At 40.6% G+C, this 26,911-nt stretch overlaps 1 protein-coding gene across 1 annotated transcript in view; it reads right to left on the reverse strand.

The window, feature by feature from the left end:
* Positions 1-1,204: 1,204 nt before the first annotated feature.
* Positions 1,205-26,911, reverse strand: part of hs3st4 (heparan sulfate (glucosamine) 3-O-sulfotransferase 4) — a 102,916-nt gene continuing 77,209 nt past the window's right edge. The window contains exon 2 of the mRNA XM_029635908.2: positions 1,205-3,407. Coding sequence (XP_029491768.2) covers positions 2,753-3,407 — 655 coding nt within the window. The 3' untranslated portion in view covers positions 1,205-2,752. The remainder of the gene's footprint in view (positions 3,408-26,911) is intronic.

Raw genomic sequence — 26,911 nt, forward strand, 5'->3', positions numbered from 1 at the left:
GAGAAACATGTGGAGGACAGCTTTGCATGCCTTTCATACAATGGAACTCTCACAAGGCGTTTCAAAGCACTACACTACTCCACCGACTGAGGACTGTACTTTGGTACACAAAGGGAAGATACTTACATGCTTTGTATACATTTTTATCTGTTTTCATGACACGTTAGGTATCTTTGTCCTTCCACACGGCATCTCTGAACAATGTTCGAGGGGAATTTATGTTTTAATTGGTAAAACAACGATGAATTTGAGTCCATCAGGGCATACAGATGTTGGATCTTACTTTGATCACTCTGTTGAAGTGAGAAACCAAGGAGGTGTTTCATAAAAGTATGATTGATATTGTGTGTATAATGTCACCTTCTTCTCTCCCCATTTTTCCTCTCAACCCTCTTGTTTAATCTCTTAGTTGTGCAGCCCTAGTTTCTCAAGCACACTGACTCAGCAGAAAAAAATTGCCTTAATAGCATGGACCCTAATTAAAAGGAACGAACTTCTCCAAGCAATATCTGAAAGTTTGCTACATATTTAGAATGGAAAATGTTTAAATGAGTTGCCAGAAAAAGAATTGCTTTTGTGTGCAATATAGTGATTAGCTAGCTAGAATATTTTGTTTGTGTTTTTTTGGCAAATGAAAAGTATTACTTTTGCAAGAAATCCCATTTCTCCACCTCTAAGCATATGCATTCAATGCAGTTTCTTCATCAGAGTAAAACCAACACACTATTAAAACAGGCAGCAGAATCCCATTAACATTTGATGATTTGATGCAACCTACCATTTTCCCCAAAATAGTCAAACTATAAACAATCTTATTTATGACCCCGCATTTCTGTTCTAAACTGAACAGAGAGAGTCGTGCTAGACAGAAAGAATCATGTGAGGAATGAGAGAGTGTGCTCCGGGGACGGAGAGAGAGACAGAGGTTCAGAGGAAGACACCAGGGGATATCGGCACGGGGAAGCCTCAGTGGAAGGTGTGACTGGGAAACTGAGGCTCTGAGGTAAGTGTTCATGCTCAGTGCTCGAACGGGTAGTATAGTTCTTACCTTGATTGAATCAATTGCTCTGTGTAACGAGCTGCTGCACCCAGCCTCCCCTGGGTGACAGGGAGGCCGGCAGAGAGTGAACCAATCCAGCCTGTCATGGCCGACCAGAAAACAGGGAAGATGAACAGTGTAATGCATCATAGCTGTGGGCGACCATTGATGTGTTGAAGACTGTATTTATTGACTCATTGACTGTATTGATTGTCTCAATTGATGAAAAGTCCAGAGACAGTAGTAAGACAGCAGACAGACACACAGAAAGCTATGCAAAAAGGATGACGGCTCTTATTTCATGGAGTGAGACATAAAGTAACATTTATAGAAAAGCAAAAAGGGACTGTAAAACTCTTATAATCTGTGCCATGTATACAAACCTGGATGAAGATGAGCACAACTGGGTTGAAATGCGATGATGTACATAATGTTTCCTCAACAGGTTGACATATTCCAGTCAGATACATGATACTCTCAATACAATGTGGGAGATTTACTGGGTAAACCTGTGCATAATAACATTTTGTCTGAAGCAAATCCTCAATTTGACATTGACAATGATGTTCCAGGTTTACTTAATTAACCCATTTATCTCTTAATGACAGAAGACTGCGTGGCACCAGATGTTTGTTAACACCCTTCTGTTGGGTCCTCCTCTGTTGTTTTTCACCTCATCGACTTAACAATAACAGGAGAACCCCATTGGCTCGCAAATCTCACTGCAATTTTTTTCCCATAGTAGTTCTGTCACATTTATCATATAATAGCTCTATATAAAATAGTTTTTAGAATAGTTTTCCTCCATTTATAATATACTTTGTGCACACCTCAAATACTGTTACTTCAGATTACTGGGCATACTTTGCATGGGTGTGACATTTACAGTAATCCCTTAATGTGTGTGAGAAATACAATTTAGTTTATACACCATATGCCAATAACAGCTTCACAAATGATGATATACAAAAACTATTTGAAATATATGTACTGTACATTCGTTTAAAACATGTTACCTACGAGTGCAGGTCAACAAAAATATTGATTCTGAGGAAATTAAAGCTATGCTTTGGTAAACTTGGATTGACAAAAAAGGAATAGTCTCCATTTATAATACATACACGGACAACCTCAAATACGACATGAGGGTCACGTCAAGGGATAATTGTACTGTAAGATTCATTTATTTTCTTTAATCTCTACAGAGTGTTGAAATAAATCATCCAGAATACTTCATGGCCTCAGTCATCTGAGTAGTATGACTGTTTTGTACTGTACGCTGGTGTGTGTGGGCGAAAGGGCAACAAACTGCATGAAAAGTAAAAGGAGAAGTAGCAGGCAGAATACACCCTCAGGGCTCAGGAGGTAAGGACACTTAACTTATCGCATGCATGCATCGTCATAGTCGACATGATTCATATATCAGCTCTATGTTTTTAAAACAAAAGGAATAAAATCATCTCCCCTTCACAAATATAAATATCATTTTATGTATAGTATGTACAATAATGTTTTAGTTTTGCGGGAGAGAATAGAAGCATATCGGTAAACTCTTTTTTTCCTATGGATACAGACACCTTCTCAAAGACAGCCATGATTGATTGACGTACTCAAGCCCTCTCTCAGAGGATGAAACGGTAGGGACAGACAGTGGATGTGTTATTGAGAAAGGCTGGTGGTGTAGCTGTGGCTGTGACGTGGGGCGACAGTCTGTTAGTTCTGAGAGCCCCGAGAGTCACTGCCCTCCTCCAGCTCCCACTCAAAGTTCTGGCCAGTCATTTGGTAGAACATCATGTTAAAGGGTTTGAAGAACTTGTGCAGTCGGCGGATAACGTCCGGGTCAATATTAGGGTGAGTTCTCCCCTTAGATTTGCCGAGACATCTCGGGGTGCTGCTGTCCTCTGGCTTCTTGAGACAAGGAAATCCCTTCGTTTTGTTGAAGTAAAAGTGTTTATCCGTGACGATCCGCTTGAGTCCCAGAAAGTCCTGCACCTTGCCCATCTCGCCAGCGGGATCAACGATAAGCCTCTCTCCACTGACAAAGTGCATCTGGGCGAGAGGGAAGTACTGCATCCACGTCTCCAAGTGGAGCGCGTAGATCCCTATACGTAGAGCACTCCACGATGCATCTATTAGGCCCAGCGTCCGATTCTTAAATGCCAAAACCTCAAAGGTTGGGATCTCAGGTTTTTTGGACAGAGTCTGTGTGTAGTCTGAAATGGCCCTGGTGACAGGGTTGCGGACCACAATGATTAACTTGATGTCCCTGGCCATCGTGTGGATACGTTTTGGGGCGTGGCTAGTCACAAAGTAGCTGGGTGTCTTCTCCATGGTGATTTGTCCCTCCAGCGTCGAAGGCATCAGGTCTCTGTGAACACAAAGCAGCAGTTACCTCAGCTCTGTTAATACTGAACTCTCTGCACCTACTGCAACACAAATGAGGTACTCAAGGACAGGGTACAAGCAAATTTGGTATTTAAGGAGCAATAAATGATTTGAAATTACAAGTGAAAATAACTGTTATTATCACTGGACATTATGTAGCGAGGAGAAACATACAGTTTATTTCATCCGTGGAGTAATATGTGCAAGATAAAAGAAACGGAAGATGTAACGGCAAGTGAGCTAGTATGCTCATTGCCTAATTGGCTCCATCTGTGTTACTCCAGGAGCTGTTTTGGAACATTAATAATGAGTTCACTGCATATCATTAATACTGCTGGTGCCTGGGGTATTGTTTTGTCATACATTTATTCTGTGTGCTCCACACTGTGTGCCTGCCTTGAGTTCCATTCCTTAGCATTCACTTCCACTTCTGCGTTGTGTGCAACACACTTATTCCTTTTCTTTCTTAAGGTTAGAGGCTGTTCATTGAAGGGAATAGTGATTAATTATACGATTCTTTGTGATAATTTGTAGTAGAACAGAAATGCCCCTGCCTTGAGAGATTTATCTCAGGGATAACAGGAAACCATTTGCCAGTGCCGCAAATGTTATGTTCAACTTTGTCTCTGGGACTAAGTTGAGGGATAAATCAATGTGGAAGCAAATGTAATTCATACATACGAAAATGAGATTAGTTCCTACAGTTTCACTGTTTTCCTCTATGGATAAGCATTATGTTTACCTCCAGCAAATCAATATTAAATGCTTACATTGTTTTTCATTGCAATCCATGTTCTATTTGTTTACACATGATTACAGTCTAAATTGGCCACATTAAAAGCTGTGAATGGTATAGCCTTTATATACTTACACCAAATAGAAACATGAAATATAATACAAGTTTATGAACACGGTACTAAATGCTATTGATTTGATGTTTTACAATCTCCTTGCTGTATACAAGTAATTATAGTCTTAGTCATGCTATATTTTCTTTGTATTTGTGAAATCTACATCTCATAATTATTAAATTGCTTCAAAATAAATGATTCCACTTTCGTTTGATCAATTTAGATTGTCATCAGCATAGACCTAAGATGGTACAATATAGCCACATCCATTGTTTGCATCCCGACACATTCTATATGAACTGTTCTCTTTGCAAAGAATCCAATTTACTGGGAGATACAAATCAAGTGTTATGTATATACATATTGACTCCCCTCACACCAAATGCAGACACACATGGACACTGGCCCTCAAGTCTCACAAGTGGTCTGTTAATGTCATTTCTGTAACAGTATTGCACTCCCGATGGGTAATTTCCCCCTGGATTCTGTTTGGCTCAAGATACTATAGAGGCTGTGGCTATTTCTTAGGCTGTAATGGGATTTAAAACATACCTTGCATAGTGACTGGAAGGAGTATTAGTTTTCATTACATTCCATCAATGTTCCACACTTCCTCAGTGGGGTAATGAATGGCTAAAGATTGTTTTTCTCCCTTCAAGGTCTTCAGCTGATGGCTATTTAAAGTAAAGTCTGAAGCATGTTAGATGGTAGCGAGGGTGTGCCATCACTGTGTATGAGAACTAAAGCATGTTAGATGGTAGCGAGGGTGTGCCATCACTGTGTATGAGAACTAAAGCATGTTAGATGGTAGCGAGGGTGTGCCATCACTGTGTATGAGAACTAAAGCATGTTAGATGGTAGCGAGGGTGTGCCATCACTGTGTATGAGAACTAAAGCATGTTAGATGGTAGCGAGGGTGTGCCATCACTGTGTATGAGAACTAAAGCATGTTAGATGGTAGCGAGGGTGTGCCATCACTGTGTATGAGAACTAAAGCATGTTAGATGGTAGCGAGGGTGTGCCATCACTGTGTATGAGAACTAAAGCATGTTAGATGGTAGCGAGGGTGTGCCATCACTGTGTATGAGAACTAAAGCATGTTAGATGGTAGCGAGGGTGTGCCATCACTGTGTATGAGAACTAAAGCATGTTAGATGGTAGCGAGGGTGTGCCATCACTGTGTATGAGAACTAAAGCATGTTAGATGGTAGCGAGGGTGTGCCATCACTGTGTATGAGAACTAAAGCACAGAGAGAGGAAACTCAATAAAACACACCACAATGAATCGCCTTGAAACAACCTATGTACTGCACATCCTATATAGAACCATAAGCACAACATAGCACGCCTCAACAGTAACGTGTCATGCCTCTTTGACGCAAACATCCCATTGACAAGACAGATACATTATTCTCAATGTGACCTCTTCTATATAAAAGTCAGCCACATAATACGCTATTGTCCTAATCAGACTTAATTAAAAAAATATATATGGAGGTTGAATAAGCATGCGATACCTTCATCTCCGATTGAGGTCGAACTGATTGAGAATGAATCCGTCATGGATCGTGTACATCGAAAATGTCAGTGGAACAGAGAGGCGGAACAGAAATCACAATGCTGATAAACAAGCTAATTTTCCTGCATGCGCCAGGCAGATGACTCCTCTGGCCTTGCACTCTGGCGGAACTGAAGTAAACAAGAGCAAAGAGTTAACTCTAATTTCTCTACGCATCAGCTGTTGAGCTCAACTTGGGTCATTCAGGTGGGTAAGTAAATAAAACACAGAACGCTAAAGAGGCCCGGCGAACCATCTGCTGTTTACTCAGTTAGACCACATAACACATCTCTTAGCATTTACCTCTGTACCATAACGGCAGACCCTCTAATTTATACACTGAGGGCTGGATTCAATCCCAATCGCTGATATTCAGCGATATAGCGCGCTTGAAATGTAAATATAATATCTGATTGAGCCAGTCTCCGCTAATGCGGGAACATTGTCTTTACACGATAATAGGGCTACAACGCGGAACATCGGCAATATTGAATCCAGTCCTATCTAACATAAGTGTAAGGACTTCCCGTTTCCTGAAAGACAGTGAGTCACTCACGTCCTGCTCCTGAAGCATACGGGGATGCAGTGGTTTTATGACAGAGTACAGTACATGGTGGTCGTGCTTGTATCAACTTAGACAGGAGGAAAAACTGTGTGACTACTGCATATTATGACAACAAAGCTGCAGTTCTCAATATGAGAGGGTAGAAAAGGGTCATTTCAATAAGTACTTTGAAAGCATGCTGTTCTGAAGTAGCACATTGTAAACAGGAAAAAGGTTGTTTTTTCAAATTAATTTTCATTTGCTGCTTTGAAGTTAAAAGCAATTGAATTGCTTCTCGTCATGATTTCTAATATACAGAGGGGAAAAAGAGGAGGATGACAGCACTGATCATTTCTGTCAGGTGTTTCAAACTCATGCAAATGAAATGTCCTATGAATCCTCCAACCAATGGAGAGCTACAGATGTTAGGCCAAGACTCAGACAAACACCTATTGTAAATATAGTTGCTTCGCCAGGTTGGGTGCCACTATCTGTGCACTGTGAACTAGGTATAGGTTCACCCCACCGACCATCACAGCTTTAAACCATTTCACATAGAGACAAAATGAATGCTACATTCACACGTCTGGAGCAGTTACAAAACATTCAGGAAATGCACATTTCCTTTCAACACACAGACTACCAACAGTGCCATTTAATGTCCATCTCTTAAACGTCGACTGAGGAAGTCTTCTGCTACATTCACTATGAGTGGGCTCTGGAACATGCATTTCCCTCAATGAATATGTTTCATTACGCCCTGTCAAAATCATTAAAGAAGAAAATGTTGAGGCATGACGAGTTGGGGAAAATATTCATTTGCATCCCAGACACTAATAAGGCCAAGCTGTTTCTTGGTGTATGGAAAACATTGCTGCTGAGAGGCTTGGTCATTTCTAATAAAACACTGGCACAGTAATAAAAGCTGCTCCAATCTCTCATTTGGCTTCATCGTAGGCACTGGTACTGAATCGAACTCACAAAGCCATGTCATGTCAATGGCATTTGTACAATCCCTGAGCAGTCCACACACTGTGGGTCCTATCTAGGGAGAAAACAACATTTGATTTTTTTCTCGTGAGGAATACTGTAAATGGACTTATTCTGTCTTTGTTAGTGGATGAAGGCATTATTTTGTAGAAGAAAAGCGGGGGCATTTTGCAGCTGTTTTCTGGCACACTTCCATCTCCCAGCTTTGGAATTTTACTTGGTACGTGGTAATGAGCACAACATTGGTGTACAATTTGCTAGTGCGAAAATAGGGAGAGGTGAGTTGAATTAAAACAGAACACAGACTCCCCGCTGTAAATAAGCCCATTATACTGCAGAAGAACAGTGCGCTTCAATGGAAGAGTTAACTAGAGAACTGACAGCTGGTCCTGATCAAAACCTTTTTCCCGCTCTCTTCTTGAGATCCCCTGAAGACCATTCCACTTCCAACAGTGGGGGAGCCAGGCACTTTCTCTACCCACAACAGCAGACTGGCGCGCTGAGATCTGAAGCAATGTTCACATTCTCTTTGGACATAGAACATCATGAAATAAAACAAAGGCAAGGGGAAGAAACTTTATGGACCCTTGGAATATCATAATAAACTGCATGATTAGGCCATTATTATTATACATTGGCCAGTAAATTAGCCTATTTTTCACAAGATTAAAGCCAGAGGAGGAGAATAGGAGCAATCGCATTTCAAGGATTCAGAAGATATTATCGGCAGCTTTCAAGTTCATTTTCTGTGTCACTCTTTTAAGTTCTGTGGCTTAGATCCAGAAAATGAAACCGTACTCTGCAGATCCATCCCTAAGAGAAAAATATTTTCAAACATTACTGTTTTTATCAGCACTCAAATACACAGGTCTACAATACTGGGAACATGCCCCTCAGTTGAATATATACATTGTTACTTCAAAATGTTCCTCACTTGTGTTTGTTTATGTGCATTTGGATGAACTGAAGAGAGTGCTTCAGGCTAAACACATACCATTTGCTCACAATAGCCCTTATATTATACGATTGGTGTTGCAATTACAACAACAAGCTGTATTCTGCTTCAGAGCACCACAGTGAATAGACAAGTACAAATTGTCAGTCACCCTCATTGTCTCTCAATGTCATTTATTTACCTTACCCAAACACAGTCAAGAATTTATTGGAATAAAATAAAAGTCCAAACAGTAATTGCTGGTCACACCTGAGTATGTCAGAAGCAAAGAGTAAAATGTGTATCCAGGGCATTTTTGCAGATCTGGTTCAGTTATGCAGAACCAATTAACAATATGACAGATTGAACTTGATAGATTTCCTATCCTGCATGGGAAAAACAGCTAGGAACACTCATCTGGCCACTTAGGAGATTTGGCTGCAGCTGATCATGGATGGAAGAAACTCCACACATCTCTCTCATACTAAGGCCTTTGCATGAGTGACGAGTGAAGGACATCTATTAGTGCGTGGATAAGCATGTGGGCATAAAATATATAAAACCACTTCACATCAGAGAAAGCCCCATATGGCTCACACCACCGTTCGAACAAAGTGACATAAAACCATCCATGGATAACATTCAATATGGGTTACCCATGTTAAGACATTGTCATCAACCCAGAGTGCTGTTTGACAGTACAGTGCACACTGTCATTGTACTATACAGTACATGTTTCACAACAGGATGTTTTAGTTGAATTCTTGATCCAGGAATCATGGAATCAAAAAAGCAAAGACTGAATGTTGATTAATAACTCAAATGGCTTTAGATTCTGAATTTGACATTTTAGTCATTTTACAGTTTGTGCATTAATCTTAAAATACTGTAGCTAGGTGGGACTAGGTCTGTGGCGGTCATTACATTTTGTCAGCCGGTGATTGTCAAGGAAATAACTGCCGGTCTCACGTTCATTGACTGTAATTAACACATTTAGCATCTCCTGTCTTCCACGCATAGCCTACTGATGCAGATCTTTGGAACATCTACATTTTAAAAAGTCTAATAAATCAATGTAATATAGCCTACACCATCAAAATAAATCCATGATTTAAAGAATCATGATATGAAGAAAATGTAGTATATTTCAGAAGAACAGAATAGCATACTCTGCGTTGTCCTTATGTTAGGCCCTGATCTGGCTGTGCCATATGGCTGTGGGCTACACTAGTTCATTTAGCAGACCAGATTTGCTTAGAATTCCGTGGAATTATTTTCTATTATTTTATTGTATGAAGAATACAATTGAACATAACTGAATAAAATAGAAAGGACATTTTCTCCAAACGATTTGAGGGAGTGCGCACATTCTGTTTTGAGAGGTTAACAAAGAAACAGGTACTCCTATATGCTCAATTTAGAGTTATTTAGTTGTGATACAAATGTTGGGCTATATGTTTGATTTTTAATACATTCTAAGGCTGCATGATTCAACTCTAATGATGATTTGAAAAAAGTTGCATGAAAGGCATGAGCTCTACTTTGTTTTTTTGCACACACTTCATCAGTCTCTTGTTCACAATTTAACAAGCACTTGATAATGCCTCAAATTTCCCAGCTGAATCCCCTTTGTGTGGCCATACTCCCCCTAAAAAGATCCATGCCTTTAATTATAATTCCCTTCTCCCCACTGCGTTCTGAACCACCTCTCACATGGCACATGATCGGGTCTTTCTCACAGGCTACAAGTGAAGACAGACACATCTGGGACGCGATTGCGCACATCCTTATCCAATTCCGAGACGCATATTGAATATATTGGAAGAACTGTCCACATTTACTTTTTGTCAGCCAACAAGATAAGTAGGCCTAACGAACAGCAAAAGCACTAGCCTATGTCAATCTAAAAGTTGACCTATTCTATTCTGCGGGAGAAATAAATATTCCAAACATAGTCCGGGACAGTTGCGGGAAGCGATAGATCCCAAATTAATACAACCACTAGCATAAAAAAAACTGTTTTAAGCAATGAGCCTGACACAACAGATGAGAACGTTTAGCTTAAAATGTTGATAAACTATTAGGCTATTTCTTCACATTATAAGCGCAGCAATGTGCACACGGCAGTAGGCTATAAGCGCAAATGTTCCATTAGCAGGAAAACTTCATTCTTAAAAGTGACCATAAATGCGATTATACATGTTATGCTTTTATTATAAAGATGCATTTTTTATGGTGAAAATGATCTTCCCCAGACTTGAAAATCACGGGCTGCGTATGTATGCCAGTTAGGCTCTACACCCGTTGTAAAGCGGATTAATGCGTTTCATTTTAAGATGTTATTTGGCCACTTTAGTTGTGATACAAACTTATCAAAACATATAGGCTTAAGGGAGAGGCTACATGAGGTGTGCGACTATGATTTTAAAAAGTCGTTAAAAAAAGCATGCATTGTTTGCCTTTAGCTGGGCATCATTCACAAGTGATAATATATAATTTACAAGTGATAGGCTAATATTGTCACCCGTCACACTATTCTTGATTTAATCTTGTCTTTACTGCCCCTGAACAGGCAGTTAACCCACTGTTCCTAGGCCGTCATTGAAAATAAGAATTTGTTAACTGACTTGCCTAGTTAAATAAAGGTAAAACATTTTTTTTAAACATATACTAAATAATATGTGTGATACATTTGTTTTGATTTAGAATGGACCGTTGTCATGCACCTTTCTCGAAACAGGGATAGTGGAAAAATAATACATGTAATTATGCACTTAAATAGTGAATGAGGACGCTTTTCCCGTGGTTCATTTTCATGCCAACCAGGTAGGCTATACTCCTGTTTTAAAGAGAAGCAATCTGCTTAATATTAGGAAGGTTGAGAAATAAATATAGTAGGCAACATGAGCTCATGGGCTCTCATGAAGTGTTTGATTTGATTTTCGAATACATTTGCATTGTCAGAGTGATTAGTGGGACAATAGAGTGCAGAGTACCAGGCAGTTAGCATGTTTGGTAGGACACTAATGTCCATCAGCAGCATCAGAGCTTGGAGAAGCCTAATTACCGTGACTAAATGATCACATGGAATTTGACTGCCACCATGACTCGTGACTGCCGGTGTGGCGGTAATGAGGTCACCGTAACAGCCCTAGGTGGGACAACCACATCTCAGTCATAGTAAGTACTTTTTTCATCAATGAAGTATCCATCAGCAAAGTCAGTGATAGTAGGAATAAGTCAAGTGTGAGTGTTAGCTCAGAATAACAACATTTTATTCATAGATTATTTATTTAACTAGGCAAGTCAGTTAAGAACAAATTCTTATTTACAATGATGCCTACCCCAGCCAAACCCTAACCCAGACGACACTGAGCCAATTGTGCGCTGCCCTATGGGACTCCCAAATACAGCTGGGGAGCCAACTCAATCTCAAAAGATTGCTTCTAAAGGAATCCCCATAGTGTGCCCTGTTTCTGATCCAGAATAGCTTGTGCAATTCTCCTAGCCAGAACTATATTTGTCCACAGCACTGCACTCCAAACTAGAATTTGGAGTTGGCCAAGACTCAACTCACGCTCTGTGACAGTCAATTTGTTGGTGTAATATGACCGATGTGATATATCCTCTCTCCCACAAACTTAATATCAAACACTTGTTTACTGTTCATAGTGTATGGATTTAATACAAATAATGCTGATGATATCCCTGACAGTATCTGCTCCAAGTTGCAGATAATTCTATAGTTATAAGTTTTGGATTTGTCATCATCTTCATCATCGGCCTTAATCATCGGCCTTAATCATCAGTTTCCAATATACTGTACTGTCTTTCTTTCTTCCTTCCTTTTGTATTGTGTTGTAGTGGGTGTTGATGAGTGCTTACAATATAGAGGTCGCATTGCTTTGAATGTAAACCCACCAATAAATCTCCATTCAATTTATTTCTGACTTGTCAATTGTTCCCCCAGTCTTCAAATGAGCTCATGATTCAGTGTACTTTCTTTGTCTGTGAGAAAAGAACTGGCCTACAGGAACCTTCAGACATTTACCATGTTGCTGAGGCATTATTTTTTTATGTTTAAGTTATGAAATCAGGACACGTCAAGTTAGAGAAGCTACTGTAGATTCCTTTCATTCGTGATCAATTTAATTGGAGATCAGAATTTCACTGCATTTTTGTCAGTTTAACCTGGTTTATCCCTAATCTGACTCAATTGGTATAATCACACTCCAAGTATGATATTGAACCTCCAGTTTGCCTCTGGTCTCTTTCTGTTGTTTATTGATTGCCCCAGGATATGGAGTCATTAATGGAATCATGCACATGGGACAATTCACAATACTCATCCCTTTTCGGTGTCTGGGTGAAATCACACGGTGGTTTGTAGACACAAAAAGGTCACGTAGAGTAAATACCTGTGCAAAGAATGTGGAGATAATTCACTCACCTATCAATCTGCTCCATTAAACCAGCATGTTCAGTTCAATAGAGCTCTGAATGACACTTGAAATATTGAAATCAAATCAAATGAGAATTATGAATAGGGTTTAAGTCAGAGTTGTCTCTTAACTCTATTATAGCATGTCATAAAACATGTAGAAATCCCGGAGTTTTGTATACATCATTTCTAAGTGTGGAATACTATAGCCTTCCTTCAAAATCTTGAGCTCTTTTCTGCAACTATTTATAAAGTTACTCAGCAAAGGGCTGCCAGCAAGCCTTTAAACATGCAGTAGTAGGTGGTCACTTAGAATGAAAGCTATTTGCTGCAATCTGAAGATGTCAGTATGTGTCCACATTCATTACGGAATTTGAATAATATTTCAAAATCCTATGCCTCTCACAGAAGCTCTTCATATGCAGGAGGCACTTCAAAAATATATGTTTGACTAAATTAAATATATGAATGGAAGATATTTGTTTCTTAAGCAGTCCTGAGAGGAAGAGGGGTTAACCTTGGTCAGAAGATAATGAGTTTTTATAATGCATTTCTGTTGCAGTGTCAAAACATGTCAGCACTGTTCGGTAGCTAAATCGCAATGTCTGCGCTTTACCTGCCCACCTATTTCAGTAGATTCTTCCTATATTATTTGTATTAAGAAAGTTACTTAGACATCTGTATGCACGGCTTAGTTTCCCTGTCACAAAAAGAGCACATCAGGCCTGGGTTTAAGGGGAAAAGCAACATGATTACACCCTGGTGTTTATTCCGGAACATCTGGCTACAAGGAAATAGGCTGCTAAGAATGTTATAATCATGTACAGAAGGCCTAAGCCGCTCCATTAAGGACTAAACTGACCTATCAGTGGAACCTTTGCTAAACCAAATTGTGCTTTAGCTGGCACAGATTGCTCAATTCAACCAGTGAGCTGAAAATACTCTGAAAGGGTTGACCAGGTTTGTGAAGAGCTATAGCCATTTACGCAAATACTTATCCGTTCGATTATCTCTGTACACCAAGACCAGTCTTTTTTCTTTTGATATACAAATGTTCTTTGATGGCATATACAGTCACTTCCAGAATTATTGGCACCCTTTTAAAGATGAGCAAAATACTAATACAAATACTGAGCTATAGTGTATGCTAATTTTTTTTAAATTATATTATTTTGTACTAATACAATTGCTCAGATGAAAATATTTGGTTTTAAAAAAGCTATATATTTTTCTTTATAAATGATTGCCACCCCTGTTTTCAATACCTCACCTTGCGAGGATACCGGCACTGAGCCTTTTCCTAAAATGTTTTATGAGATTGGAGAACACATTGGGAGGGATCTTAGACCATTCCTCCAAACATAATCCACTTCCTTTGATATCCTCCCTCTACACTTATGGACTGCTCTCTTCAATTCAAACCACAGGTTTTCAAATCCGTTTCAAACCCGGAGACTGAAATGGCCAAAGCAAAATATGCTTGGGCGGTATACTGCACCATATTTGGAAAAAGCCATGGGATGTTTTTTAAATAGCGTCAATGCCGTCAAAACGATTTGACATTTGAATATTTGTGGCTACTTTTTAAGTTAATACCAGCAGTCAACTTGTGCAATGCGTTAGGAGATAAAACAGATTGCGTTCTTCATTTTACACTATGAAGCTTACAGTACCTTGGAGAACAAGAGTACCTCCTCCCAGCTGCCCACTGCACTGAGGCTAGGTAACACGGTCTCCACCGATAAATCCACGATTATCGAAAGCTTCAATAAGCACTTCTCAACGGCTGGCCATGCCTTCCGCCTGGCTACTCCAACCTCGGCCAACAGCTCCGCCCCCCCCCGCAGCTCCTCGCCCAAGCCTCTCCAGGTTCTCCTTTACCCAAATCCAGATAGCAGATGTTCTGAAAGAGCTGCAAAACCTAGACCCGTACAAATCAGCTGGGCTTGACAATCTGGACCCTCTATTTCTGAAACTATCTGCCGCCATTGTCGCAACCCCTATTACCAGCCTGTTCAACCTCTCTTTCATATCGTCTGAGATCCCCAAGGATTGGAAAGCTGCCGCAGTCATCCCCCTCTTCAAAGGGGAGACACCCTGGACCCAAACTGCTATAGACCTATATCCATCCTGCCCTGCCTATCTAAGGTCTTCGAAAGCCAAGTCAACAAACAGGTCACTGACCATCTCGAATCCCACCGTACCTTCTCCGCTGTGCAATCTGGTTTCCGAGCCGGTCACGGGTGCACCTCAGCCACGCTCAAGGTACTAAACGATATCATAACCGCCATCGATAAAAGACAGTACTGTGCAGCCGTCTTCATCGACCTCGCCAAGGCTTTCGACTCTGTCAATCACCATATTCTTATCGGCAGACTCAATAGCCTCGGTTTCTCGGATGACTGCCTTGCCTGGTTCACCAATTACTTTGCAGACAGAGTTCAGTGTGTCAAATCGGAGGGCATGCTGTCCGGTCCTCTGGCAGTCTCTATGGGGGTGCCACAGGGTTCAATTCTCGGGCCGACTCTTTTCTCTGTATATATCAATGATGTTGCTCTTGCTGCGGGCGATTCCCTGATCCACCTCTACGCAGACGACACCATTCTATATACTTTCGGCCCGTCATTGGACACTGTGCTATCTAACCTCCAAACGAGCTTCAATGCCATACAGCACTCCTTCCGTGGCCTCCAACTGCTCTTAAACGCGAGTAAAACCAAATGCATGCTTTTCAACCGATCGCTGCCTGCACCCGCATGCCCGAAAAGCATCACCACCCTGGATGGTTCCGACCTTGAATATGTGGACATCTATAAGTACCTAGGTGTCTGGCTAGACTGCAAACTCTCCTTCCAGACTCACATCAAACATCTCCAATCGAAAATCAAATCAAGAGTCGGATTTCTATTCCGCAACAAAGCCTCCTTCACTCACGCCGCCAAGCTTACCCTAGTAAAACTGACTATCCTACCGATCCTCGATTTCGGCAATGTCATCTACAAAATGGCTTCCAACACTCTACTCAGCAAACTGGATGCAGTCTATCATAGTGCCATCCGTTTTGTCACCAAAGCACCTTATACCACCCACCACTGCGACTTGTATGCTCTAGTCGGCTGGCCCTCGCTACATATTCGTCGCCAGACCCACTGGCTCCAGGTCATCTACAAGTCCATGCTAGGTAAAGCTCCGCCTTATCTCAGTTCACTGGCCACGATGGCAACACCCATCCGTAGCACACGCTCCAGCAGGTGTATCTCACTGATCATCCCTAAAGCCAACACCTCATTTGGCCGCCTTTCGTTCCAGTACTCTGCTGCCTGTGACTGGAACGAACTGCAAAAATCGCTGAAGTTGGAGACTTTTATCTCCCTCACCAACTTCAAACATCAGCTATCCGAGCAGCTAACCGATCGCTGCAGCTGTACATAGTCTATTGGTAAATAGCCCACCCATTTTCACCTACCTCATCCCCATACTGTTTTTATACTGTTTTTTTTATTATTTTTTTTATTTACTTTTCTGCTCTTTTGCACACCAATATCTCTACCTGTACATGACCATCTGATCATTTATCACCCCAGTGTTAATCTGCAAAATTGTATTATTCGCCTACCTCCTCATGCCTTTTGCACACATTGTATATAGACTGCCCATTTTTTTTTCTACTGTGTTATTGACTTGTTAATTGCTTACTCCATGTGTAACTCTGTGTTGTCTGTTCACACTGCTATGCTTTATCTTGGCCAGGTCGCAGTTGCAAATGAGAACTTGTTCTCAACTAGCCTACCTGGTTAAATAAAGGTGAAATAAAATAAAAATAAAAAAACCTTAGTCCCCCAGAACAGTTGAGCTATTCGCATGTTTGTTTGTTTGTTAATAGAACAGCTGGAGAAAGCAGAAGCTAGTCAGTCCATAGCCTTCTATACAATATCTATCAGCGAGTCTCTGTTGTGCTGCGCATATGAGTTGATGAAGTTACACTTGAATGCAATTCACAACTACATGTTTGCCATAAGCTATCTTATAACGGCTTTCTGCCGTGAGAAGTCTGGGTGAAATATCTGTACAGCTGCCATTTTTTCGCCTGTGCTTTTTTTCTCCTCCGTTCTTCTCCCCTCTGCTCCGAGTACACATGCTGCTCTTCCTTCAGAAACGGCATGTTTTTTTCATTTGCACAATTTCTCTCGTACACTTTCGCTTGTAAATATCGACACTCATCGAAAATGACATCTGGTAGCGCCTAGCTATATGCTTGTATAACCGTATGAACTGGATTCACCTGTCTTTGCACTTAGTTTATGTTCACTTTCGCATGTTAGCATTTAGCTAAGAACGTCTATGTGATTTCGCTATTACTTGTGATAATTTTGTTAGCATTGTGGTTAATAGTAGACCCCCAATAGGCTTCATTTTGTGTTTTTTAATGCCACCTTGTGTGTTATCCGGCGGTAATACCGTAAATTCCGGGATAGCGGAACGGTATGATGTTATAAAAATCTGAATACTGGCCAAGCCTATTGCAAAATGTTGATTTTTGTGGTCAATTAACCATTTCTTAGTGGATTTTGATGTGTGCTTGGGGTTATTGTCTTGCTGGAAGATCCGCTTGTGTCCAAGTGTCACCCTCCTGGTAGAGGCAACCAAATTTTGGGCTAAAATGTTCCCTTAACAACGGCCACAGGACCAGTGGAAGCAAAATAGCCCCACCACCTTATTTTACAGTAAGTATGGGGTTCCTTTCTGCTTATGCATTCTTATTTCGATGCCAAACCCAACACTGGTGTGCGTGGCCAAAGAGCTCTATTTTCATGTCATCTGAACATAGCGCTGGTTCCAATCCAGGTGCCAATGCCATTTAGCAAACTCCAGGTGTTATCATTTGTTGGATGACATGAAAATAAAGCTCTTAGGCCACGCATATCAGTGGTGGGGTTTGGCGTCGAAATGAGGATGCAATGCCCTATTATAAACTGCGTTCATTCATATAGACAATATTGCCGTAGTCAATAATGGGAATGAATGTTGACTGAATGATTTGTTTTCAGCTATTTAACGAAAGACATAACCTGTTCCTATAGAAGAGTTCTATAGGAATTCCTATAGTTTAATTTGTAATTTCTTAACTAAGTCATCAACATGCTTTATTGAAAGATAGTGTCACGTCTACTCCTGCTCCCCCTCTCTGGCACGCATTGTCGCAAGTTTACTTATTACTACCCGCACCTGCACCCCATGAGACTCACCTGGACTCCATCACTTTTATGATTACCTCCCCTATATCTGTCACACCCTTTGGTTCTTTCCCCAGGCAGTATTAGTTGTTTCTCATGTCCAGACGCTGCTCTTGTTTTGTTCCATGTTTTTTGTATTATTAAATTCACCCCCTGTACTTGCTTCCTGACTCCCAGCGTCTGTGTTACAGATAGATTTTCGACAATCCAGATTCCCAGGTATTTACAGTATATGCGGGGACACAATCAATGAGGGCACCATACAAAGTGATTTGGAAAAGAAGTATCAAGTATTGAAATGAAAACAAAGATTCACTAGAAGTTAACAAAACTTACATCGAGCCAGTTAGAGGCTGAGAGAAGGGCTGTCACTCGATTGATTGGCTGACTAGGGTAAATTAAACCACCATTTCTTTCAAATAAAAAGCGGGCGATATCAAATGCTGATTAAAAGCATCACTTATCAAGTTTTTCTCAGTAATGCTGCCCAAGTGTGACACAACTTGCTTAGGCAGGGAAAGAGAGGAATTTCCATGCTTCAGTACATTAACTGTTTTCCAAAATGTTGATGGATCACCAGGAAAGTCGGAGATAGAACGTAGAAAGTAGCTTGATTTAGCTTTCTTGATTGAGGAAGTGCCTCTATTTCTCAATTTCCCAAAAATCGGATAACCAGCTACAGAGTTTGTTTTTCTAGCGTGCGCACAGGCCTGATTTCTCATCATGACAAGATCTGAAAGTTCTATATAGAAACAAGGAGACAAAAACAGTGAGAAAAGAGTGTTACTTGTTAAACAAAATGTGTTTCTCTGAATTGTATTAGTATAAGATAATAGAATTTAACCAAAAAAATGAACATACAATACAGCACAGTATTTGTATTATTTATGTTATACAGTCTATATCAAGGGTGCCAATATTTCTGGACCTGACTGTATCTATGAAGTTTAGCATGCTATGGACATTTCATAGTTCTTCCACAGCTGTGGTATAGTTACATCACACACGGGTGTATTGAGCGACAGACCTTTCACAGGCACGATAGTAGAGTAAGTGAAGCACAGGAAATACATGCTTATATAAGAACGACAACTATGTTTACTTACATCTGGTTAGTGCGGGGATCGTTTTTCCTGGTAATGTCTGACAAAATGGTTTGAAATGGGTTTAAAATCATTCAATATGTATGGGCAGATGTGTTGTTGCACTGAGTTCTGGCCTGTCTTCAGGGAATAGTCTTATTACCATTACTCTATGTGGGTTGGTTTATGCAAGCCTGGCTCTTTATGGATGGGTTGATGCAGTGTTCAGTTTGAGTACATTTGAGTGAACATGCCACTGGCTACTTGAATTTTCTGTTGATATAATATAATTAATTGCAATCTGATCTCACAAAAACACCTGAGAACAACTTAATCTCAAAAGATTGCTTCTAAAGGAATCCCCATAGTGTGCCCTGTTTCTGATCCAGAATCTCTAAGGGAGGGACCCTTGTTCAACAACATAAGGGCAAGAGGGTTAACAACACTGTCAAAATAAATAACTCAAGAGAAAAAAATGCTATGGCCAGACCACTTGATTTAATGTCTCTCTCTACGCTGGACAGGGTTCACGTAACACAAAGAGTGTTTTTCTCATTCTGTTATATTTTCATGTACAGTGCCTAGTGAAGGTCTTCACACTTTGACATAATGTTATGGGTATGCTTGTCACCGGCAGAGACTGGGGAGTTTATCAGGATCAAAATAAATATGAAAGGAGCAAAGCCTAGGTAAAACGTGAGAGGATAACCCGCACCAGTCTTCAGAAAACATTACCCTGGGATAGAGTAAACATTTTTAGCGGGACAACTACACACAATTTAATGCCAAAGACACACCAGAATGGCTTTCCAAGAGGTGTTGAGTGTTCCTGAGTGGTCTAGTCTCAATCCTGACTTAAATTTTCTTGAAAATCAGAGACAAGGTTTGAATATTGCTATCCATCAATGACTCCTAACAGAATTTACTGAGCCTGAGCAATTTTGCCAAAAACAATTGATATATGTTGCCCTATGAGTTGTGCAAAGTTTGTAGAATCTTATTCAAAATTATTCACAGCTGTAATGGCATCCAAAGGTAATTATAGTGCATTCGGGAAGTATTCAGACCAATTTACTTTTCCCACATTTTGCTACATTACAGCCTTATTCTAAAATTGATTAAATTCATGTTTTTCCTCATCAATCCACACACAATACGCCATAATGACAGATCAAAACAGGTTTTTAGAAATTGCAAAATTATATTTAAAAACAAAACTGAAATACCTTACTTACATTCAGACCCTTTGATATGAGACTCGAAATTTAGCTCAGGTGCATCCTGTTTCCATTGATCATCCTTGAGATGTTTCTCCAACTTGATTGGAGAAAATCTGTGGTAATTTTAATTGATTAGATATTATTTGGAAAGGCACACACCTGTCTATATAAGGTCCCACAGTTGACAGTGCATGTCAGAGCAAAAACCAAGCCATGAGTTCGAAGGAATTGTTCGTAGATGGATATGGAAGAAGTTTGGAACCACCAAGACTCTTCCTAGAGCTGGCCGCCTGGCCAAACTGAACTGTCCAGGGAGAAGGGCCTTGGTCGGGGAGGTGACCAAGAACTTGATGGTTACTCTGACAGAGCTCCAGAGTTCCTCTGTGGAGGTGGGAGAACCTTCCAGAAGGACAACCATCTCTGCAGCACTCCACCAATTAGTAATTTATGTCGGAGTGGCCAGACGGAAGCAACTCCTCAGTAAAATGCACATGACAGCCCGCTTGGAGTTTGCCAAAATGCACCTAAAGGACTTTCAGACCATGAGAAACAAGATTCTCTGGTCTGATGAAACCAAGATTGAACTCTTTGGACTGAATGCCAAGCGTCACATCTGGAGGAAACCTGGCACAATCCCTACAGTGAAGCATGGTGGTGGTGGCATCATGTTGTGGGGATGTTTTTCAGAGGCAGGGACTGGGATACGAGGGAAAGATGAACAGAGAAAAGTACAGCGAGATCCTTGATGGAAACCTGTTCCAGGGCGCTCAGGACCTCAGACCGGGGCGAAGGTTCACCTTCCATAAGAACAACGACCCTAAGCACACAGCCAATACAATATAGGAGTGGCTTCGGGACAAGTCTATGAATGTCCTTGAGTGGCCCAGCAGGAACTCGGACTTGAACCCGATCGAACATCTCTGGAGAGACCTGAAAATAGCTGTGCAGCGACGCTCCCCAACCTGACAGAGCTTGAGAGGATATGCAGAGAAGAATGGGTGAAACTCCCCAAATACAGGTGTGCCAAGCTTGTGGCGTCATACACAAGAAGACTCGAGGCTGTAATCGCTGTAAGGGTTCAACAAAGTACTGAGGAAATGGTCTGTTTTTCAGTTTTTATTTATTTACACATTTGCAGAAATGTCTAAAAACCTGTTTTTGCTTTGTCATTATGAGGTATTGTGTGTAGATTGATGAGGGGGGGGGGAATTATTTAATCCATTTTAGAATAAGGTTGTAAGGTAACAAAATGTGGAAAAAGTCAAGGGGTCTGAATACTTTCCCAATGCGCTGTATTATTGGGTGTGAAGACATACACAATCAAGACATCATTATTTAAATAAATAATCATAACTTATACTTTTAAAATGTGGAGTTGGTTGTATAGATCTATATGAAAACCTTCAATATAATCCCTTTTTAGATTTAATTTGAAGGCAGTAAAATATGAAGAATCTGCAAGGGGTGTGTAGACTTTCACTAGGCACTGTATATTTTATGATTCTCAGGATCAAAGCCTAGCATCTGCAATCCAATTGAACTGTGCCCAAGTACCCCACTTGCAACCATCTTATAAAGAGAATCTTAGACAATATTCCACATTGGTAGAGCACTCAGTGCAGATTGTTGTTGAAGTTCAGCATTATGTCTCCCCAACAGAAAGCTGAGCCAACTCAATATAAAACCATTCTTTATCTTTGGGAAAAGGGACAGGGAACATGTCAGTTGTGAAATGGCCATCCCAAGTCATTGAGCAGACTCACTGGCTTGCAATGCTAAAGATGGGGGGGTGATAGGTTTGTTATCCTGGAATAGATCTCAGTGCATCCCTCTGAGGCCAGCTTTGAGCCAATGAGCAGCACTTCCAATAAACCACTGTACACATCCTTAATCTCCTCAGCAGAGGTAGTCTGACACTGTGAGTGAATCTGCCATAAACACACATCGCAAATGCAGGATAATGTTTTACAGATATACAGATTAACTCATGTAATCCGCACTGCCAAAGGGAGAGCTTAAAATGTAACGTATCAAACCTTTATGGATAAAATAAAACCCAAATATTAAACCCTCATCTCAGCTCCGGGGTTTTTTTTTTCTCTTGTTGCTCTAATCTCAAATATTCTTCTCTTCTAGGAGTATCTGCAAGATCACTGACAAATCTTCTCCCTCTCAAGAGAACTGAAAATCTCCCTTTGCTGAAAAAGAGGGGAAGAAACAAATAGTTGAAGAACTTTACAGACTTTACCTTCAGTGTCCATGGTGACAAATGACTGTGATCCCCAGGTTAAAACAGCGCTAAGTATAAGTGGTGTTTCTCTGACCACAGCTGAAATAAACTATTTAGCAGCACTATTCACCAAGGTTATAGGGAAAAATGAGTGCTAGGGTAAATCTTTTCCAGAATGTCAGTGGGCTGGCTCACACTGCCGAGGCTAAACTGACTTATTCACCATCATCAGCAGCAGTGTTACAGTCTGAGATGTCGGACTATTATTCCAAAGGCCTTTTGATGGATTTGAGTTGTGCCTAAATGTGCCTTTTTCACCAAATATTGGCGTTAAAAGGAAGCGAAGTGAGTAAAGCTAAACCAGCCAAGAGTTTTTTTTTTCCTAACTGGAAATAAGATACATCTCCAGACACTGATGGAGGATCCTGTCCTTCGATCCCCAGCTGCACAGCCAACCTTGAAAAATCTTCATTTAGCAGGCAGGGCGATATAACACATTTGACTGCTAAACAACAGTCGACGTCACCTCAGAAATACATGTTACTGGGTGGAGCACTGCGGTGAAACAGAAACTTCAGGTGGCCTTCTGTACGAACGCAGATTATCGTTCAACCCAAAGTAGTTGCAGAAATACACATACAAATGTCTGATACTAAATGCGAACTGTTATGATTGCATGACTTTGTGGGCGGTGATGGTCCTGATTAGTTAAAGCAGGGGCATATCTCTGGCTCTGTGCCTGTGTGATGGAGTGATTGACCTGGGACTGTATGCAGCACAGTCAGAACCTTTGAAGCTTGCCACAAAGAAGGCCTGCTCCACTTCAGAAATGGCAAGGATGTGGACTAAAAGGTATCTGGCCAATGAATGACCTCTTGGAGAGTTTACTGTCCCCACTTTTGTCCACATACTGCTTCAGTTAGATCACATTTTCTACGGTAGCTCAGGAGAATAAAAAAATACAAAAAACTTTGAAGAAAAGTGAAATGGTACATTGACAATTTTCCATGACAGTTAGCTCCTTGAAAGGCTGGAATGGTATAATAGAGAGGCACCAGTCTTTTCTACAAACGAGTATGAATTTGGTGTTTGTTTATTTTCCTCAGCTAGCTACAGTACATTACACAATTTCTATTTTATTGGCCTATATTCCGCTTCTGCAGATTTCTTCTTCTTTTTTTTTTTTACCTAAAAAGCTGTTAGAGTAAATGTGTTTCACCGATTTCACGATGCAACCGAATGTCTGTACTTATCATCTGTAGAGTGTCAGTCCATGTCTTCTCCTGATATAAGGAACTTATTTACAAAAGAACAGTTTAGCAACCAACCGCTGCAAATATTTGAGAAAATAAGACATCCTTTTAAATGAATGAAGAGAAATTAGGAGGGTAAAGTCATCTTACTTGTGTGGTCATGAAATGATGGCCTTTGGCATCATTTCCACTGAGGCTGATTTCCCTTCCTATAATACATGCAGATATATTCCATGTAATAGTACAGCCTCCCTCTTATGCACCATTGTAGTTCCATCAGCCTCATTTTAACACTCGACCCTCAAACAACTCCCTCATGACCCACTTTAGTTTTCCTCAACTGCTGTGAGAGTCTCTTCTGTTTAAGGACGATCCGCTGCCTGTCAATTAACCCGAGTGTCAGAATCACTGGACATAATAACAGATCTCAAATCTGACCAAAGATTGTTTAATGTGATCAAACATTATGGAGAATTTGATGACTTTACAAGTTTAAAAATCCTATCCAAGAATTGTGTACATTTTTTCTTGTTCGTTACATTGTCTACCTGTGGTACTGAATATGTATAATCACATAATACCGCCTTGGCAGGAATCATTCTGCTGATCAGATAAACCCCTTCCAAAGCACTTCTGAATCATGGAGAGCAAGGAAGGTTCACTAGCAGCTTTATAACTTACACTTGGTACCTGAGAACTTCCTATAACCTCAGTCACCCCAGTGCCAGAGACTGTCCCTGGGCCCCACTAAGTTGAGTGAGACAGGGTACAAAAGGATAAAACATCCCAGTAAAGCCCTGGAAAGCTCATGGGGACTGCTACCCGTGCTCCAGCTTGGTTACCAGAGAGCACTTAAGTGGAGGGTACTCCACTCATCAGGAACATGTTCCCCATCTACACTATTGTTATAATAAGCCCCTGTTTCTGAGACCACAGCACATTGTCAAGACCTGTCATGCCGCGGAACTGTAGGTTAAAAGAAAATATTTGCATTCCATGAAAATGCAATGATAGTTCATCACCATACACCTCTGACTGTGGAATAATAATGATATCAGGCTTATTCCTCTGCAACCAAAGTATCTATCTGTCTATCTCTTTATTTCATAAAGCTGTCACAGAGTGCTTATACCGGGTGGTACAGAGGGTTAAAGGGTTAAATGATCCAAATAATTTGCTATGAACTGAACTGTATATTTGAATTACTTTGAATTTAGCCGGCTGGCTATTCCTTGCTGCCTGGTTCCTGAACAACATTCAATTAAGTACTGTGATCTGATGATTTGACACAGCAAACTGCATTGCGGCTTTCTGGTGTCTCCCCTACTGTGAGGAATCCTAAACAGATGTTATTTCAAAGAGAAGACTCTTTATAATGAGGGTGGAAGGAGAGATGGAGTCAACCTATAGTGAGGAAGCATATATATATATTTTTTTCCCCTGTCTGAGAACCTGCAGACTTTAGTTCAGAATACATTTGGATTCTTCATTGAAGATTGATCATAATGAGGAATGCCAATACCACATTTCAACATGACATAGGGGGTGGTCTAGACTGTCAGCATGACTGGGTATACATTTGTCTGGTTGCGTTTAAATCTACGTGACCTCCAGCTAAACTATAAGACACATAGATAGACCTACTCTACCTGAAACAGAGCTACTCAACCTGAAACTCCCCATAAAATGGCTTCACTGTCTATGTGGCTGCAAATCAAACACTCACTACAACAATGCCCCATGTCTTCATCAACACTACAGTAAGTGGTCCATCTGTATACGTCATTAACTGCTGGGCTTTTTACTGATTTATCATCTAGTAGAAACTATCATCTAAAAGCAACAGCCATCAGCGGTAAGATGACCGGCCCTTGAACTGCTCCTGAAGGCTGTATCTGACACAGGTGGTGTGTTGGATGCATTCCTGTTAGGAGAGGAATGAATAGTTGCTTTGAATAATTTGGTTGGGGCCATCGATCCATAATGCCTCACAGAAGCAACTGAAAATATGGACCAACAAGGAAGTTAAAGGACATCTGCATAGCACACAACTTTGTATATTGATTGACTAGACTGCTTTTGTTTGCTAGCAAAGAGTGGTGTGCAGCTAACAGCAGATAAGTGCACACACACACAAGTGAATTCTTTAACCGCAAGGTTAGCTAAGATGGTTAGCTAGCTAGCTAAGGTTGTGTACAGTTAGTTTCAGAACCATTTAGCAATTGTGACACACCTGCATGCATATTCACTTTCCATGTAATCAAAGTGAAAGTGTGTACATTTTTCTTCAAAATTGACTTAATTAATTCTGTCTTGACTCATATTTTGTATTGGAAACAGATCTCAAACATTCACATCTACTGATGAATAACATTGGTGTTATTAATGTTTTTAATAGACAGTTTTTATATGTCAGCACAGCAGTTAAAAGCTTGTCGAAGGAATTTTCCAGGCAATTAATTCCCTGCTTGCTTATTTCACATGATCACATCTCAAATGAGCAGAAATATCATCTGCTGTATACGAGTGGTAGTTGTTTGCACCGTTCAAGGTGGAATCAACATACGCAGAGCACTGTAAGCTTGAATAATGTGTACATTGACTATCCAAGACCATGGTGAACAATTCACTTATGAAGAGTGCATGACACGTCCATGCAAGGCTTGTGAGTAAATGGCTTTGCTGTCCACCAAATGAGCACAAGGGTATTATGATGAGGTCCAAGCTCCTGATGGACTCATTATAAATGGTTTCTACATTAATTATTGCCACACACAGGCAGTGAGCTATTACGAGCTTATTTTATCCCTTTAACTGTTCATTATTTCCCTGAGCAAATGACGCCGGCATCTCACAGTCCTCCCAAGTGTCCTGCCTCCTCACATGTCCACAGCATGGTTAGGGTTGAAATTAGCATCATGCAGCTTGGAATTCTTTCACACCATTATACCCAATGACCATGTGGAACGGAGTTAAGAACGTACCATAAGCTCACTCCACGGCTAGCTTGAAATGTCACCGAAGGAGCTATCGAATGAGATATTTTTTGATAGCTCAAAAAGTTGGTACGTTGTCAAGGAGCGAGATCACGTGTGTCTGCGAGCAGAGAAACACTGGTTCGAGTGCAGTATGGGGACAGGGACAGTTTCA

This window comes from Oncorhynchus nerka, linkage group LG26 (genome assembly GCF_034236695.1).
Source record: "Oncorhynchus nerka isolate Pitt River linkage group LG26, Oner_Uvic_2.0, whole genome shotgun sequence".
Lineage (NCBI taxonomy): Eukaryota > Metazoa > Chordata > Actinopteri > Salmoniformes > Salmonidae > Oncorhynchus > Oncorhynchus nerka.